General features: G+C 38.2%; 2 protein-coding genes across 4 annotated transcripts in view; both read left to right on the forward strand.

The window, feature by feature from the left end:
• pyd3 (beta-ureidopropionase pyd3) overlaps positions 1 to 3608 on the forward strand; it is a 38268-nt gene extending 34660 nt beyond the window's left edge. Inside the window, exons 11-12 of the mRNA XM_090165645.1 lie at positions 2531 to 2617; positions 3407 to 3608. Of these exons, the coding sequence (XP_090021771.1) occupies positions 2531 to 2617; positions 3407 to 3493 (174 nt within the window). The 3' untranslated portion in view covers positions 3494 to 3608. The remainder of the gene's footprint in view (positions 1 to 2530; positions 2618 to 3406) is intronic.
• An 8425-nt stretch (positions 3609 to 12033) lies between these two features.
• Positions 12034 to 17667, forward strand: LOC149957599 (2-Hydroxyacid oxidase 1-like). Of its 3 annotated transcripts, XM_090164845.1 has the most exons (9): positions 12034 to 12246; positions 12994 to 13145; positions 13530 to 13732; positions 13809 to 13861; positions 14370 to 14545; positions 16780 to 16871; positions 17108 to 17266; positions 17363 to 17432; positions 17500 to 17667. In XM_090164845.1, the coding sequence occupies exons 1-9, from the start codon at positions 12101 to 12103 to the stop codon at positions 17562 to 17564; spliced, it is 1116 nt and encodes a 371-aa protein (XP_090020971.1). In that variant the 5' UTR covers positions 12034 to 12100; the 3' UTR covers positions 17565 to 17667. The 3 variants fall into 3 exon arrangements, with proteins under 3 accessions (XP_090020971.1, XP_090020970.1, XP_090020972.1); XM_090164844.1 differs by having other exon boundaries at positions 17108 to 17432; XM_090164846.1 differs by having other exon boundaries at positions 12130 to 12250; positions 17108 to 17432.
• The last annotated feature ends 1196 nt before the right edge of the window (positions 17668 to 18863 follow it).

An 18863-nucleotide genomic window follows, 5' to 3' on the forward strand; every position in this document is an offset into this window, starting at 1 on the left:
GACTTTGATACACAAAACACGTTGCGTTTTCGTTCACACTCTCGACCATTATTTTTCGCGCGTTAACCGGTGAAGTAAATTATTCGTATTTCTTAAAAAAATATTCCTCTTCTACTACAAGATATGTCCATTTATATAAATAATAGTATTTAATTAAAATATTGTCATTTAGTTTTACATAATCAAAAGATTGTGTACGAAAAATATTTGATTCAAATATTTATTACTTAGCTTCGGTCGAGGGGCTAACCACTCTTAGAAAGTCTGTACACCGGATTACGCTTAGATTAGCACTGCCAAAGGCAGGGACTTCAAAGATTACGCGTAATCCCATTAGTACAGTCAAAGGTACGGCTCTGTACACCGATTACGCGGAGTGATCAGCCCCTCGGCTTCGGTCGTAAAAACCGGCTGTTCTAGTAACTCTTTTTTCAATAGATGTCGCTAGCGTCGATACCAGAGATCGTTTGTTAATTGGTCAATAACATGAATTACAGTAATTATAAACAATATTTAATTTAATTTTGGTTAAAGGCCACTAAATAGAGTATAAGTTGTCTAACTATGATACTTTACAATGGCTCTCTGACGATGTTATCATTTGGCTATAATAGCCTATTTTTAATTTTAACTTCCTTTGCTATAAATAGATGACACCACGCTCTCCAGTAAAGTCGCGTTTTTCGAAGAATCTGATAGATTCATGGCCATCTCTAATTACAGGGGCCTTTAGGTATGGTGGAAATGATAGAGCCACCACTTGCTTTAAAACGTATGTCCAACAAAAGCCTTTGAGTGGCAAACACGTTGTGGAAATTACTTCTGCACTCACGCTAAGCAAATTGGCTTGCGATTGATTTTCAAAAATGTTGGCTCTTCTTAAGTTAAGATTCATCTACGAAATCGTTTCCTCCAAAAATACTATCTACAATACAGCAGCAGAAAACTGATTTATGTGAATATTAAATGTTTTGGTGTCTTTGCCGCATTTAAATTTGAATTTTGACCGGATTTCCAAAGATTGTTCTTTTTGACCCAGCTTAGAGAAACTAGCAGAAAACTTTACTATGAATCCCACAGCGCAGGACATAAGACGAAAATTATTCGCTTACACTAGGACGAAAAGTGTATATTACTTTTTACGCTTTAACAAATTATTTTCTACACGGTTTTACACAAAATATACTACACCGTTAACTATTCGCGACCGAAACGAGTCTAGGTGGCGTAATGGCGTTTAAAAGTCATTAGAACGTTTTTTCTTAAATAAACTTATCAAAAAATAAGCGAACAATGCGAAAATTATATTAAAACAGAAATATCATTATTTATAAAGTCAAATTTACGAATAACGATGAGGAAAAACTAATAGGGTCTGCTTTAGCTACTACCTATCTAGGTTTCAATAGCGAACCAAAAGGGCGTAGCGATAGTTTTCGGTCGCAAATTGGTCAAATTATTTCGGTGCATTTGGTATGTTTGTTGTTACACTGTTTACTGCTGCTTGGTAGTAGCGGCAATCGGTGTAAAAAGCTAAGAATATATTGTATGAATTGTAGTCTCCTTTATAAATTCGTCTGCTTTATTGGATTGGCTAATGCAATAGTATAACACTTTAACCAGGAAACTATATGTATATTTATACACTTGGAATGTCTAAGGAAACTTTTTACGGCCGTGATGAAGCTCGTAGAAACGGGCGTGTCTTAAAGCGGGAAATCTCACGAGAAAAACTCGCGCGCCTCGCTACCCTAATTAGACGAAAACTCGTCATTAAGCTTAGTCATGGTTATTAATTTATTAGCTTACCTGCTCCTTTATAACCATAAAAATACCTGAAATTATGTATCACTACACTTCTTTCGCGAAGAACATTATAATTACTTCAAAATATTAAGTACGATAACAAATTGAGGTTTTTAAATCCATCATTTTTTAAGCCTTTTTTTGCGCGGGAAGATCGCCTATTTGTTACCATGACGACGCAATCTTTTCGCGTCAAACCTCGAGCCAATGAATTTGAAATGTCGTGTTACGTGACTTACGTCTTGCACTTGACGTAGTTAAGCTCCGCCTTTTTTCGACGCGCTTTCTTATCACTGTCCTAATGGAACCTTAGACATTCCAAGTGTATACCTCTATAGAGTAGTAGCACTCCGTAGCTTTGGCCATGGCCGCCATTTTGGTCGCAAATGTTTTATCTATAGGAAAGAGCATGGGTGACGTACTAGGACGTCACAGTGCCAAACTGCCATTACACTATAGTTTCCTGCTTTAACTAATTATTCGCCAGAGCATTTAGGTTCAACTCTGACGTTACCTTGGGAAATATTTTTACTCTATTTCCCCTACACTAAATGCCTCGGAGAAACGAATAATTTTCGTTTACTGACGGATTCTGACATTTTAAAAACACTTGTGACGTAACTTGGTCAAACTATTTTATATATAAATAACATATGTATCGTTATGTCCAGTCTCGATTTTAGTTACATAATGTTACAGTTCTTTAGAAACCGTTTCTTTTCAGGGCCTGAGTCGATTGACAGACGGACTACTGGTGGTGGAAATGGATTTGAATCTTTGTCGTCAGATGAAAGATAAATGGGCCTTCAGAGTACGAATACTTTGCACGTTTTCATTTTTATCCAGTGCCCTTGAATAATCTGAATTCTACTAGTTTCGGGAGCGAGTAAATACCAGAAATATAAACAATACGCTAGGTACTACCTTGGCCCCCTACTACCGTAAATCTCCAGTAACCTTGCTTTGGCTCAAGTCATTTAGCGACTTTTAATGCCTTTTAAATCAGGTGGCCGGGTTATACTGCGTAGGACGGTGGTGGAAAGCCGTTCATGCCACCCAATCCAACAGCTCTCTACGCTCACTAATACCGTTAACCTCAATAAGTGTTTATGGAAATGGGAAGCCCAACAACTCGGAGGGGGGACCTTCTTAACCAGTGAGGAGAGATGTTGTTCTTAGTTTTCAGCCAGTGTTGTGGCACTGGGTGGTTGTTCGTACCTGCTATCTCGATCGAAATAGGAAAGTGGAGGAGCTTCTCGATTTCTACCCATATCTTTCAAACGCCGCTATGGCCCTTTAAATTCTAACGCTGGTCAGAGAATTTCAATACAATATAACTCTAAAAGTCAGGGAATTTCAAAAATTAATAAAAACGTCATGGAAAAGTCAGTGACTTTAATTTTGGTGGCAAATTCAAATAATTTACCAAAGTATAAGTTAGAAATTGGCAAATTTTGATGTAAAATAAGTCAGAGAAAAATCTCTGGAAATGGTCATGGAAAACCTGGAGAAGTCAGGGTATTGGAATCTGAATAAACTGTGGCAATCCTGTAAACAATCTTATAGACGTAATTAATATGTTGTTGATATAATTACACAGATGACTCAGCGTTTGGATCTGTACGCCAAAAGTTTCTCGAAAGCTGCTCAGGCTGATTATCGACCGCAAATAATTAAAGATGAATAACGTGATCAATGGCCAACCTTCGAAAAAGACACTACTCTACTCGTAATCCGACAATACATTTATGTATTCTGATTCTGATATTCTAACCAAAAGGATATTGAATATTATATGAATAACAAATAAATAGAAATGTTTTGAAATATTTTTTTGTGTCGTAAAAATATCGTTTTACATGACGATCACGATAACAGTTCCTCCTTTCTTAATTTATGTATATTAAGGTCTGTATCATTACCAGTTAAATATAATACTTTTTATTAATAAAGTTTTGTCTCGTCTTGGCAGTTGGCCATGACAAATAAACGTCTGTCTGCGGCAGTGTTGCCGCTAGGTATTTTCTGAATGTACCTTTATAGGATAGGGAAACGTACTTTTTGTACTTTTGCTATAAAAACAGGGCGCCCCCTATTTCTGTATATTTTTAATGCCAATAAGTTTTAATAGATGGCGCTGAACTTAATTTTTCTCAGAAATGTTTCAAGTTTAATTTGAAATGTGGTACAACCAAATTTTGGTAACTTTGAATAAGCCTAATTTTGTATAGCGTGGGAACTGAATAACGTGGAAACTAAAAAGCGTGGATTCTGAATAGCGTGGAAAAGATTCCTTTTGGCGTTGCTAGAAGTCGCCACTAACTGAATTTTGAAGGCGTCGTTCTCCATATAAACAAGTTGGTCGAATCGTACCCATAATTTCACTCGCTGATTTCTTCAGTGTAACATTAAATATTTCCACCTCTCTTTTCTCGACTTTTTTAGAGGCTGTTATTTTCTAAGATGATGTTCGCGGTGGTGGTGATCACTTCACGCCGCTACTGACGGTTAACGTGCCGCGAAACGGAGATATCTCATCAACGGTGTATAAAGAAATTTCAATTGATACTTCGTTAGATAGGTATTGATTACCTCTATATTATGGGTAATTCCACGACAGATTGACTTGTTCACCCTACCATCGTGAAATTTAGTGAAAACTTGTATTTCACTTGTCCTAACAAAGCCGAATTTGGAATTTTTTGATCGTATTTCATGTCTGTAACTGTGTTTCTCAGAAACTACCCCACCTATGCGGTTGACTTTCAAATAGTCGTAAGCTATTTCCGGTCACTAGCAGACAAAAACTTTAGTCGTGGCTGGACGGGAACGGCTGCCGGCAGATAATCGCTGCCCAACGTATAACATGTGCTTACCGGACTGTCTCGAGTGATGCGCTAAGGGTCCTTGCTGGTAAACAACCGTTAGACCTGGTGGTGAGTCAGGAAGCTGCTGTATTCAGGTCCTTCTGTTTCAGAGAAGACAGCAAGCATTGTGAGATGGAGTTACCCATGGGAGGACCACCAAGCGGTCATGGAATTATAAACATCAAAGAGCAACTACCAATAGGGTAGAGGTGTTTAATGACGGTTCGTTGTCCAGTAGGGGTGCCAGCGTGGCTTTTGTTGTGTATAGGAACGGTGTAGAGGTCTATAACGTGGTCAGTTGCATTAATGAAAAGGTAGATGCGTTTTCTCTGGAGTTCTTAGCAATACATGAAAGTATTTGCTAGTTAAGGACGCAAGGTCAACGTCCAGGTGATGTTGCAACGGTTTTTACGGATTGTCTTTTTGCTATTAACGCAAAAAGAAATCATAAAAACAATCATGGCTTATGCCATAAAATCCGTAAGTTGTTGAAACGGATGGTGACGCAGGTCACGTTTACTTGGATAAAGTCACACACTGGGTCTGGGTATGTAGGGAATGAGAGGGCTTAATTTCTTGCACATACTTAATTGTGTATGTCTTTTAGGAAGCGACTCCTAACTTCGTATACAGATCGGCGGCTCGACCGGGACAAATGATGATAAACCCCTGTAATGCTTAGGCAGTGCACGGGGTGTATAAATACAATAGTCTGATGCCGGCGGCAGCGGTCCCTTAATGGGTCAGAGTGTGCGATAACTGGTGGCGCACTAGGAGATGTTAGCTCCGTTCAAATGGTTCTATCTCATCCTCCGACTTCGGTCAGGAAGGGGCTGGTAACTGCGCTATGGGCTTCGGCTCAGGCTAACGGAGAGGGTCCAGGCAAACTGGCCGCCTCGAAGGATTGGGTAACCTGCTGTTGGGCGGTGGGCCTCCGTATGAGGCGCAGTGGTCCTGTTTCCCGGCCTTTTGGTTCAACAACGGGTGTCCGGTGCCAACTATGCTGGGTAACGTGGGCCTCTGTGTACCTGTCGTTCCCCCTTCATGAGCTCTCTGAAGGGTATGGCTATCTACATACGTGTTGGCTGGAGTTGATATCGCATTCCCACTGCTGTGTGCGAAGTGAGGGGTTGGTCGTCTCATTGTTGCACCTTCTGCTGGGTTGAGCGGCTTGCGTCGAAGGTGAGACCGTCAGCGGTAGGGTTCTCTACCTGCCTTAGCTGTTCTGTCACCTATCCGGGCTGTGGACGCTGGCGAAAGGTAATAGACCTCCGGCGGCTGCGGCTGGACCGAGTCTAATAAGCCGCTTCTAAAACGAGCTATGACGCCGCCAACCGTTCCCGTCCAGCCACGACGCTATAACTTCCAACCTCGGACTTTTTTCAAATTCCTGATCAGATTTATAAAATAAAATATTATTTGGGAGGGAGAACGAGTTCTGACGCCGCCAGCCGCAACCGCCGCCAACCGTTCCCGTCCAGCCACGACGCTATAAAAATATTATTTTAATGATTGTGAGACTGTTTTTTTTATTTCAGTAATTTAGTATCTTTTTTTTAACAATTATATATTCTCGAGAAAAAGACCATAGTTGTTTGGTAAAACAGTGAGGTTATCTTGCGATTGACTTTTGGTAAGATGCAAAATGATTTTCCAAACACATGCGTAGGCCACTTCCGGTCATTCGCAGATCTCTTCGCTCATTCGCTGACCACTCCCGCTCACTTGCAGACCAAAACTCAAGTCATGTATTTTCCAAGTCCAACTTTACTATAATTCTTTAAATTTCATTAAAAAAATCTGCGACTTTATAAATTTTACCTCGTATAGTGAATTTTCAAACCTAATTGGCTATAACACAATTTCCTTGGGTAAATATTGTTCCACCAGTTCACTCATAAACTTCATTTCTAGTCTAAATTTTATTTTTCTAAAGATAGTGTCACTCGTTCAAAAATGAAAATAATAATAATATTTAATTTATATTTCTTTGTTAATTAACCTTTTTTTTGAAATTTTCGTTATAAAAAATCTTACTATTTTATAAAATGTATTTATTTTTGTTTTAAAACTTTATACTTTTGCTGCCAAAAAATCTGCCACCCTTTTATTAATACAAAATCGTAAGTCTTTTCGGTGCAATATTGAAGCAAGAGCCACCATTAAGCGATTACCGCCCTGGAGCTATATCCCCATTCTAGCCTAATGCATAAATAGGCCCTATATTTATCAAATAAAAAGAATGCCGAGAAAAAGAAGAAGCAATAATACATTTTTCACTAAATAAATCAGCAAGTGAAATAATTTGTTCGACTTTGCTCAACTTGTTTAAATGCAAAACGACGCCTTTAAAATTCAGTCAGTGGCGACTTTAAAGGGGCTCCAAAGTTCGGTGGCAAAATGTGTGTAAAGTCAGTAAAGTGCGAAATTTACGGTTGACTCTGCACGCCTCTGCCAATGCCGAGTGAGGGTTGGGGGTGATGAAAAGCATGCTCAATTTTCTTTTTTTTTTGCCACCGAACTTTGGAGCCCCTTTAAGCAACGACAAGGGGAAACATTTCCACGTTATTCAGTTTCCATGTTATTCAGTTTACACGTTATTCAGTTTCCACGCTATTCAGTTTCCACGTTATTCAAGTCGCTGTCATTTTCCACGTAAATCAGGATGCACGTTATTCAGTTTCCACGTTATTCAGCGTCTCCTGCAAATCTAATCTAGTCAGGAGCTTTAAGGTCATTTTTCTCATAATTTTACGGTTTTGAAAGACCTTGAAGGAAAATTTCCCAAAATTGTGAAACGTACTAAAATTCTCCTTAAAATTTTAAAAATGTACTTTTGTACTTGGTTATTTCAAACCGTACCGAAAAAGTACACATGTACCAGTTTCGGCCACACTGGTCTGCGGCGTTTATATGAAATTTCGTTTTCAACTTTTCATTGTAGGACGTTTTAGCAATCCCTTTTCTATGTCCTGATCCAATCAGGCGATTACAAAACACGAAGCCACAGACGTGATAAAGAAAGAACTACATTTTTGTTAAAGCTGCAAAAGGACTGATATCAACGGAAAATCTGGTAGCTCTGTTAAAAAATATTATTAGCCGTCGGCGGCGTGCCGTTGAAAATCGTTCGGCGGCGGTGGCGCAAAAATAAGATCGGCACCGGCTGCGCGCCGGCGCCTAAAATGGCGGCGTCGGGGTCTATCTCGCGGTACGTTCTGGGTGCGGTTTGTGCCAATAGACATTCACATAAAATCCGAGTCAATCAGGTTTGTCCACATGGAAAATCTGGCATTTGAAAATAGCCCCAAAAAGGGAATTTGAAAATGGTTCCAAAACGTCAGTGAATACTTTAAACCTGTAATAAGGCTTAGAAAAAAACATGACGTTCTGTTTACCGGTGAAAAGTTTCCATTATTCCAACAACAACAAGCACTATGTAAACAGTAACTTACAGGTCCTGGCTCTTGGATTTATTAGTTCATGGCGCTTTTCTTGAAGATGTTTCATGTAAGCGCCTCTTGGGTAGGCGGCGGCCAAGGTTAGTAAATTTTTGGGCGGCGGCGCCCGAAACAGTGTTAGTCCCGGGCTTCGAAAGTTAACGGTCCGCCCCGGAAATCCGGAATGCAGGGAATGAGTGTCAAATTTAGTTCGGCTAGTTTTTGGATCACGGGTGTTAATTATGTGTAGAAAGAGTTAAGAATCGGTAGAAAAAGCCAATATTTTCAGTCATATTTTGAAATTTTTGTAAGGTTTTTAAGGAATTCGTCATACAATTGATGGACGGAAATATTCCTAACCCTTGCTCATAGATTTTAATTCACCAAGGCGGGGGGAAGATGGCGACAAAATGCGAGTCGTGGCCTTATCGTGGAGTGAATTAAATCTGAGAGAGGGGGTTACATACAGGGAAAAGAAAAAAATAAAAAAGAGGGGGAGATTCGAATTCAGAATGGAAACCCTTTGTCGTTAATCAATCACAAAATCTTTATTTAACACTCAAATTTATAAATAGCACTAAAATACAAAAACAAATGAACAAAATTGCGGGGGGAACTGAGGGGATAATCTTACTTTGCTTCTAGTGATGGTTAGGCCATCTCTACTATGGTTCTTTTAGCTTTTTCCAATATACGAGGGGAATTTAAACACTAAAAATACACTCTTTGACCTTAAATTTGTTAATGAAACTATCTCTTACTATTTTCTATGGGATCGGTTTGGCGGCCGGATTGCGGGTTTCTTCCTATATTCTTTTACTTCACAAGCTGACGGGGGCGTAGGTACTTCGGGTTTCGGTCTGAAATGTCCGGCTAGGCTAGGGAATCGGTCTCGGTCATCTGGCTGTCTTCTATCGGAATGGCTAGATATTGGGTGATCAACAGGTGATTCGAGGGTGTTGAGGGCATTACGCTTCTCAGACCTATTACTGCTTGGCTTATGTTCTTCCGATCGGAATGTCCTGGCTGTGGGTCATCTAGGCAATCAGTGAGGGTTGTTCCGATCATGTGGTTTGCATTGAGGGTTAATTAATATTTAAGCGCGACTTCATCGCACATTATTTTATATTTATTTCGACATGGTTCTTCTCTTGCCCGAGAAGCAGAGTTCTATCCAGTTCTGTCCAGGTCTGCCAAAAGCAGAGTTCTATCCTTTTGGGGCTCTGTCTCTTTGTTTTGTTCCAAGGATTGTAGGCGGAGTTGAAACAAAAGTAATTAGTGACCTCCCTTCTTACGTGGGTCATTGGTGCCCCTAAGACTCGTGTCCTATGATGGTACTGATGACGTCGTCTGATCCACGAGAGGTCGCTCGGGGTTGCGGGGGGGGGGGGGGAATGCCAGAGAGTCTCGATGTTCCCGATTTTCTGTCTCCAAAAGGAAATGTCCAGGCGCCCTCGCGACTCTATGGCGGCAACCTTGGAAAACGTCCGCTTTTCTTGGGATCTTGCTACCTGATAGTTAATATGAAGCTTGTGAACTTGAAATGACTTCATGGGATCGCTGTGAGCTGAGGGGATTTTACTGGTCTAGTTCGGAAAGTTTTAGGGAAAACCTGGGCTGGGAAAGTTTGCTGAATGTATTGCACCATGGTCTTGTGACCGAGATAAAAACACTTTAATTAGCGAGGGATTAATTTTAGCGTTGCCGAAGGCAGGGATTTAGTTTATAATTTATATTGAGAGAATGGTTTAATTAATAATCTTAATTTTATATTTTATCGTGGGGTTTGATCGAGTTCTATAAGGCTTATAAACAATAATTAATTTGTATGTATGGTTCAAAAGTTATTTAAGTTTTTTGTTTATCATTAAATTAAATTTATATTTAACACTGGGATTAGTTTCATTAAATAGAGCTCGGAATTCTAAGATATTTCATGTAGGGGGCTTTAAGAATACTTAACAAAAACTGTAAATTTAGAGGGTCAAGAGTGCGGGGAAAACGTAATAACAAAAGTAAATAAAACACAGAAAATAAAAAAAATAAGTAAGTGGGGGAAAGTGAACCTGAAGGGTTACATTTTCTACAAATCGGGTTCCCCGTTCCCCGATAACACTCATCCTCTTTTGACAGATTTAATTTGAGTGTCCAGGGATTTGTTTTCGACCGTTGCAAGTTGTCAAAGTTCTGTCAGCAATGTTGAGCATAATCGGCCGGTTAAGACAATAGAGACTTGGCACTCCGTAGCTTTGGCCATGGCCGCCATTGTGGTCATATTTTTCTCCCCACGATTAAAACTATTGAAAAAAAAAACTGTGACGTAGCACTGCCAAGTCCCTATTGGGAACTATTTTATGTAAACAATTGGTCGTATCGATAACTCTCTGACTAAATATTTCGAGCCCTCTTGGTCCCAACGTACCCAAGGCCACTCTGCTAAACTACAAACGCCATCAGTATCCAGTTCATTTGGACAATCCAATTTCACTAATCGTGTTATTAATGACTGAAACAACCTTCCCCCGGATCTCGTAAAAATTCCTACCTCTCCACTTTGCGGGCAAAATGTCCTGGAGTGGTTGGATACATATGCGTAGATTACCTACCAATCACTCATCACTCAACTATCTGCAAAGCCTATATTTATGTATTATCACTTAAAGGTCTTTGTTATTCTCTATATATTTTGGTTTTATAAATTTCATTCCGCGAGGGTGGTCTCGCACAAGCCATAGGCTTCATCATCACTATATTTTAACCTACAATTTATGACTATATTTACCACCCAAGTGTATAAATAAATATCAAGTAAGAATATTATTTGATTTCTCAAGGATATTTGTCTCTTGAAGGATAAGATATGTTTTATATTTATTATATGAATAATGTTTAAACTTATTTAATATGATATGTACAGTACATAATTAACATTTATTCTATGTCCAAATTTAGATCCATCCAGTTTGAATTCAATTCTGATCGAATATGATACATTTTGGTTAAAAATTTCGATGAAATAAAAAGAATTTGAATCTGCCCAATTTTGAATATAATTTTGGAAACAAATTTGAAACTCTATTTTCGTAAGGGCTATAGGATATTGTTTTCTATTAATTTACTTTGATAAACATTTTTAAATCAAAATTATAAATGTGCTTAAAATATGAAACGTATATAGATATCAGCACCCTTCACAATTTACAAAAAGTAAATATGTAATCGTTTTTGAAATGATTCATTTCAAATGAACGTTACTGGCGAAGTAAAAGTTGTGAGAGGAGGAAATGAAGTTTAAAAGTACAAACAGTGACGCCTGGTGAGAGCTTCGAGAACTAAGGAAGCGCTGGGGAAGGCTAGCAGGCTTATTGATATTTTGCTACTCGACGGAAACTCTACCGCCATCTAAGTTTTGATTCCAAACAAGAAAGAACAAACCAAAATTAAAGTGAGTGCATTGTCCATATTAGCCTAGCCTTCTAAAAATCATTTATTAAAATTGGAAAAAAATAGGTTCTTAAAAATGAAAATACATAGAAAATCTGAGCAAACTAATATATTAAATAGTAATTAAATCAAATTTAATTCAAGATTAGCTAACTGATGAAAGTAAAATAGCCGTGAATTATACAGGAAAGATAAATTAATAATATTAAAGTCAATAAATTCAATAAAATAAAAAAAATCCAATTTAAATAAATAAAATCGATTGATTTGATTTTTATTAAAAAAATCAAAAAAGTGCCAAGCCTGCATATAGTAAATCTTTAGCATTGAAAATTTTAGGCTCTTACACACTTATTATGTCACTTTTGTTAAAACGAAATACTTTTGATAACGATAGAGACAGAGTGCCGTACTGTTATTTTTGTTTCTTTTCCATTTCTGTCGATTAGCTCGTCTACTATCTCTTTCGAGATACCACGATAAATTGAAGTTCTTGGAACATTTTCATCCAAGGCTCGAGAAAGAACGAAAAATAGCGAAAGTATGGCTCGATCAACGGAAGGAATGATAACTTTGAATGATTTCGAGAAGTTCGCCAGCCGTGAACTCGGAGCAGGACCGCGAGGGTACTTCAATAGCGGCGCTGACCAGGAAAGAACCCTGAGGGCCAATGTCGAAGCCTTCGCCAAGTAGGTATATATAGATAACGAAATTCATAGCAACGTCAAGTACCGACTTACGCAAGGAAAAACCTGGGACTTTAGCTTACAGCTCCGGTGGAATGCTGTTATTCCAATGCCCCGCCTCGATTCACTGTGATTCAGGATCCATCTTGATTTTTAGGTCTAGAGCGCCATCTCTGGAACGGGAGACGACAAATTTTCATAAACATTATTATTTTAATTAATGATTACTAATATAATATATGTTTTTATCAATACGATAAATTTTATAATATTAATATTAAGTAAAATTTTCTTCGTATTATTATTGAAAGGACGTATTTCGGAATTAACAACATTTTCCAAAAGTATATTTAAAAGTTGTTAGAAAATACAAAAATAAGGACCAGGCTCGGTTTTAAAAGTTGATTCTTAGGTGGGCCCATCGATGGTGGGCTCATACTTCAGCAAATAATAGGGGGTGGGGGAGGAAATCGTATGGAAGTTTATATAAATCATACATTTTTGGATATGGACGGGCCCATTGGGCCACCCCCTAGAATCGCGCCTGATTGGGACTTATGAGAAAGTTAACATTATTAATACTTCACCATTTAGGTTCTCTCAAGAAAAAGATTATTAAAACTTTCGATTTCATCCAATAGATGGCGACATATTAATAAAAAAATTAATATTTGGTAGAACTACGTGGAAATGAAAACTTTGTTGGTTCGAAGTATTTCCTTGCTTAAATTAGTTCTATTTAAATTCCAGTGTCCGCTTTCGGCCCCGTTTCTTGAGAGATGTCTCCGTTCGAGATCTGTCCACTACCGTCTTGGGACAACGGATTTCCATGCCCGTAGCTGTGTCCCCCGCGGCCTTGCAGAAATTGGCCCACCCGGACGGAGAACTAGCCACTGCCAGAGGTATTTGATGACTTTTCAGAGCAATTAAAAGACCACAGAATAATTTAAAAAACTCTACCCGAAATTCAGATAGCTCCTCGCCTTCCGTACCTCAACCAATCATAATTTGGCATTTTTCCTGCCCTATTTACAAGGATTAGCTCTGAAAAAAGTGAAATTTGAAGGATTCGGGGCCCTTTAACACGAAGCGTTAGTAAATTAGGGATTAGTAAATAGTAACATAATTAACAAAATAGTTGATTGTCGGTGAAGCGTGACTCCTTCAGTGGCGGATACATAGGGGGGGGGGGAGGCGTTGGAAGCACTACCCCTGATTCAGTTTTGATTGATACTTGAATAAAAGATTGGCCTAAAACACGTTCATTTGGCAAATTGTAATTCTAGCGTGCTCAGCGGCAAAGACTCTGATGGGCTTAAGTACGTCTTCCACGGTATCCCTGGAAGAAGTTGCAGCCGTAGACCCTACCAGTCCCAAATGGTTCCAACTGTACGTTTACAAGGACCGTGAAATCTCACGACATCTAGTACAAAGGGCCGAGAAGGCAGGATACAAGGCACTAGTCGTTACCATAGATCTTCCAATTCTGGTAAGAATCGTGCAGTTGTGCAGGATCAGCAAGGCAAATACACAATTTTATTTTACCGTTGCGATCATTGTTTTAGGGAACTAGATTAGCCGATGTGAGAAACACGTTTTCGTTACCACCACATATAAGGTAATCTCCATTTTAAATTTTTTATCGGTATCCGGAAACATCGACTACCTTTTATCCAATTTAATCCAATATAACGACCAACATTGGTTCTGTAAAAGCTTTTTCACACGAGTCAAAGTTTTTGCAAAACATTTTTGGTTAACACGAGTGACTGGATAAAAATGTTTCGCGTCGTGTTGGTCGCTCAAACGCTCTTGTTGGACATGTTTTGGAAGAACAGCTTTTTCTGATCGAGACTTAGTTCCAAATATTTAAATCTATTTAAATCGTACAAATCTTTTTGATGGAACCAAATGAAATGAAAATATTAATATTGTGTCTTTCATTATTGTAAATTGACGTATTTTATAGTAGAAGTGTAGTTCGATTAAGAAATATCCGTTAAAGTGCGAAATCTTGGCAACGTTACGTTTCATGACAATGCCACGTGTTTTGTGAAAAATTGCTTACGAACAGAAGTTGAGCAAAAATGATGGCTAGTGTGAATAATCCTTTACTCTTTTGGAAGGTTGGGAAATTTTAAGGAGATGGAAGAGAAAATTGCAGAGGTGTCGAGCGAGGGAACAGATTCGGGACTAGTGAAATTCACCGACAAGATGATGGACGCTTCCCTTTCGTGGAAAGACATTCAATGGCTCAAATCCATTACCAATATGCCCATCGTCCTCAAAGGGATCCTAACCGGTATGTCTACTCCAGTACTCCAACTTTACTACTACCCAAATCTTAGACTTTAGTATTGAAACTCTTTTAGCGCAACTTCAGAATTAAAAGCTCTACAAACTCCAACTTTACTAGTGAAACTCAATTACCTAAACTTTCTTAGTGATACTCAATTACCTAAACTTTCTTAGTGATACTCAATTACCTAAAATTTCTTAGTGATACTCAATTACCTAAACTTTCTTAGTGATACTCAATTACTATATACTTTCCGAGTGAAAACTCTCTTCTATTCCAACTCTCCTAGTGAAAACACTCTACTACCCCAACTCTCCTAGTGAAAACACTACTACCCCAACTCTCCTAGTGAAAACTCTCTACTACACCAACTATCCTAGTGAAAACTCTACTACACCAACTATCCTAGTGAAAACTCTCTACTACACCAACTCTGTCGTGCAAAGAACAAAAGCATTAACGACCAAATTTTCGATTTACAGATTTTGGTTTTATTTCTCCTTATTTTATACGTTAAATTCAATTTTGAACTAATTTTAGAATTTAAAATTTTTGTTCTTAGAGAAATGACTTGTTTCAAAACGCATTTTTTTAGTTTTTTGCATTATTTTCAAACCAAAAACGCATTAATGTGTTTATTTTCTTTAAAAGTCAAATCAAAACGCATTTTTTTCGCGTTTTAAGACATGTTTTTAATGATATTTCTGAAATATCGTTAGGCCTGTAAATTGTTTAGTACCAGAAATTTGAGTTGAAAAATCCAATTTTTCTATATAAACTTGAAACAAGTAAGTTGGGGTATCTTAAGGCAAAGAAAGTTTGAATTTCGCGGGTTTTCTCCATATTTTGGTTTTGGTCGTTAATGCTTTTGTGCTTTGCACGGCAGAACTATCCTAGTGAAAACTCTCTACTATACCAACTATCCTAGTGAAAACTCTCTACTACACCAACTATCCTAGTGAAAACTCTCTACTACACCAACTATCCTAGTGAAAACACTCTACTACCCCAACTCTCCTGGTGAAAACTCTCTACTACACCGACTATCCTAGTGAAAAAACTCTACTACCCCAACTCTCCTTGTGAAAACACTCTACTACCCCAACTCTTCTAGTGAAAACACTCTACTACCCCAACTCTCCTAGTGAAAACTCTCTACTACACCATCGACAAATAACATAGGGACTCATAAGGTAAGCCAAACTCCCGGAAGGGAAATTTCCCAAGAACGGTCACGCTAAACGACTGGAAAATATTATAATATGATTATTTACGAAAAATTTAATTTTTTTACGTATAATGACGGTAAAGAAGTGTTTTTATGGCGACTGCAAGAATGATTCAAGGCGCGAAGTTGAGGGAATTAAATACTATAGGTTGGGACTTTGGACTTGGCCTATATTGATAAATTCGACTACAAGAAGAGTGCCAAATATGTCTGCTCACTACATTTCATAGGACAATCTGGACCAACTATTTTAAATCCACATCCAGTTCCATTAATTGGAAAGGTAATTAATCAGTCTGTTTATAATATTTCACATATTAGGTTTTCAAAATCGTTGTTAAGAATATCTGAAAAAAAAAAACATATTAGCCAAGGCCTAGAAGTCATAAGCAATTATCAAAAAAATATTATAAACACAAGGCTAGAAAGATTAATTTCATTTTCTAACTATTCCAAATTTATTATTACTAACACAAATTTAATTAATCCTGTATCAAAATTACTCGAAAAACATTTTTTTTTACCTTTTATTAGCGACTTCTCGTTGACTCGTTTGGACGTTGCCATTTTGTCCTAAATTTCTTACTCCAGAGAGCCGCGCTAGAGCGCGCGTCGTTAGTTAGGTTAAACAGAAAAGGGCAAACATTTCTATGCTTGCCTTATGAGTCCCTATGTTATTTGTCGATGACTACACCAACTATCCTAGTGAAAAAACTCTACTACCCAACTCTCTACTACCACAACTCTCCTAGTAAAAAATATCTACTACCCCAACTTTCCTAGTGAAATTTCAATACTAACCATTTTTTACTAGGGAAATTTCAATATTACCCATCAATACTTGTGAATACTAATCCAACTTTAGTAGTTAAATTTTCGATAGGAACCCAACTTTTCTAGTGAAACCTCAACTATCCGCAGCGTTTTTATTTTATAATTAAAACGACATCAACATTGTAGTTGGGATGAAGCCCGCATGAGAAAATTAACAAGTGATTTGTTTCTGCAGCCGAAGACGCCATTTTGGCCGTTGAAAGTGGAGCTTCGGCCATCGTCGTGTCCAATCATGGAGCCCGGCAACTGGACGACGACCCCGCCACGGTAACTACCCATCATACACACCAAATAACTTAAATGAGGAGTCTTTGACAAATGGCAAAACGCAGTAAAGGCGGAGGTTGGGTTTGTAAATACGAGACTAAATATTACGTCACATACCCGGCCTGATTTATTTAACCACTTATCTTAATTGTTAATACGTCGAGTTTCGGTGTTCTATTGATGGTTTATTCGATTTTCATATTGTTGACTATTCTTGTTGATTGTTTTCACGGCAGATTGACGTCTTGCCCGAAATAGTAGAGGCAGTCAAAGGTCGATTGGAAGTGTATCTTGACGGTGGCGTTCGAAGGGGAACCGACGTGCTGAAGGCCCTGGCCCTGGGAGCGAGATGTGTCTTTGTCGGGCGACCAGCCATCTGGGGCCTCGCTCACAGCGTAAGAGATACTTTGCCATTCATGGTTAATCGTGTTTTCATTCCAATCATAGAAATCAGAGATCTCTATGGTTCCAATTTGGCTCTCTTAAACAAGGGTGAAAAAGGGGTGCGCCAAGTTCTGGAGATTTTGCGTCAAGAGCTTGACATTGCAATGACCTTAAGCGGTGAGTTGTCGTTATTTCCAATGCATCTTTTGAAGCATTCCAGGCTTATGAGCATTTTGTCTTCCAGGATGCTCGTGTCTCGGCGACGTCACTCCGTCCCTGGTTGAAAGAACTTGTACTTGTCGTTTATAGATGTGTAATGATAGAAAGTCAACGTCTTCCAGCCTCTTTTCAAATTTTACTTTTCAATAACTAAATCCGTTAAATTCGGGAAATAAAATGCCATCTACTTTAATTGCCTACTTGTGAAAAAGCCTCACTACCATTAACATTGACATTGCTTCGCTCCAAAAAGGATACAGTGCCATCTACCATCCAGTGGCATAAATAGGGCCCCCTAAATTTAATAACTCTAATGATTAGTATACGTCGAAGAACGAATATATGGAGGGGGTCTCCACTTGCCCCTTATAAACGCTACTGATTATAGGTGGTGGTGGTGGGGGGGGGGGGTGGATACCTTAGCCACGCCACTGCTACCATCACAAACTGCTACCATCACAATTCGCAGTTATTGTAGGTGGTGGTTCTCCAAAATTGCTCGTACCTCCTTACTGTCATCATATACCAGGTATATACTAGGGTAGCAAGGAATTGATACTGAGAAATGGATGGTTTACATTAAAATATATTTTTTGAGTCATTTTGGTAATAAACCAAATATATATTGCTTTCAATTGATTGCAAGGTTCTCCGCGATTCTATAATTTTGAAATTGTCCTATAAAATCATATAATTTTAGTTTCAAAAATATTATATTTTCTTGGTAATTTTTCTCTAATGCCACAGCAGCGATTCTAGTGTGGATTCTATCGTGGATGGTACGATAGATGTCATTTTCGGCAGTGAGTCCACCTAGTGTATTAGATTCCATTGGTTGACTTTTCAATGCTTTACGTAAGGATATTTGACGTGTATTTATACTAAAAATCGACAAAGTTCCTCATCAGATGATAAAATTAAAAAAATATTTCCCGCTACTGCCACGAACGGCATTTCAAGATTTTTCAGGAGGGGGCAGCACTTGAGCTCCTTAAATCAGTTTTTTTAAAGGGCAAAAACGCCTCAAATTTAATACTTTTTGAATTTTTAATTGAAATAGTTATTGCATAATTGCTAGTGATTTGCCGGATATTAGACAGAAGAAAACATTTTCCAAAGATATTCCTTCTACTTCCAACGAATGATCGGAGTTGGTATTAAAAAATACGTGAACATTTTTAGATAATAAAAATTAAGGGGAGGGGATTTCCCCACCCAAATGAAGTCCCTGACTACTGCTTACGAAAGGTACGGCTTTTTAGGTGTTATTGAGAAAAACTTCCAAAATGTCTTCTTTGGAACCACCACTTTAAAGTTTATTATCTGACCTGTCGTACAGTGTTATAAAAATTTATATTTCTAAATTGGCCATTTAGTACTATCATAAGC

The sequence above is a fragment of the Leiobunum rupestre genome, chromosome 2, assembly GCF_980474605.1.
Source record: "Leiobunum rupestre chromosome 2, qqLeiRupe1.1.hap1, whole genome shotgun sequence".
NCBI classification, from domain to species: Eukaryota; Metazoa; Arthropoda; class Arachnida; order Opiliones; family Sclerosomatidae; genus Leiobunum; species Leiobunum rupestre.

What these genes read in the sequence shown, in the direction of transcription:
- LOC149957599 (XM_090164844.1), top strand. Translation starts at nt 12,101, where the DNA reads ATGGCTCGATCAACGGAAGGAATGATAACTTTGAATGATTTCGAGAAG. An exon ending in AATGTCGAAGCCTTCGCCAA is followed by an intron (nt 12,247 to 12,993) that starts GTAGGTATATAT and finishes TTTAAATTCCAG; the next exon opens with TGTCCGCTTTCGGCCCCGTT. An exon ending in TCGTTACCACCACATATAAG is followed by an intron (nt 13,862 to 14,369) that starts GTAATCTCCATT and finishes CTCTTTTGGAAG; the next exon opens with GTTGGGAAATTTTAAGGAGA.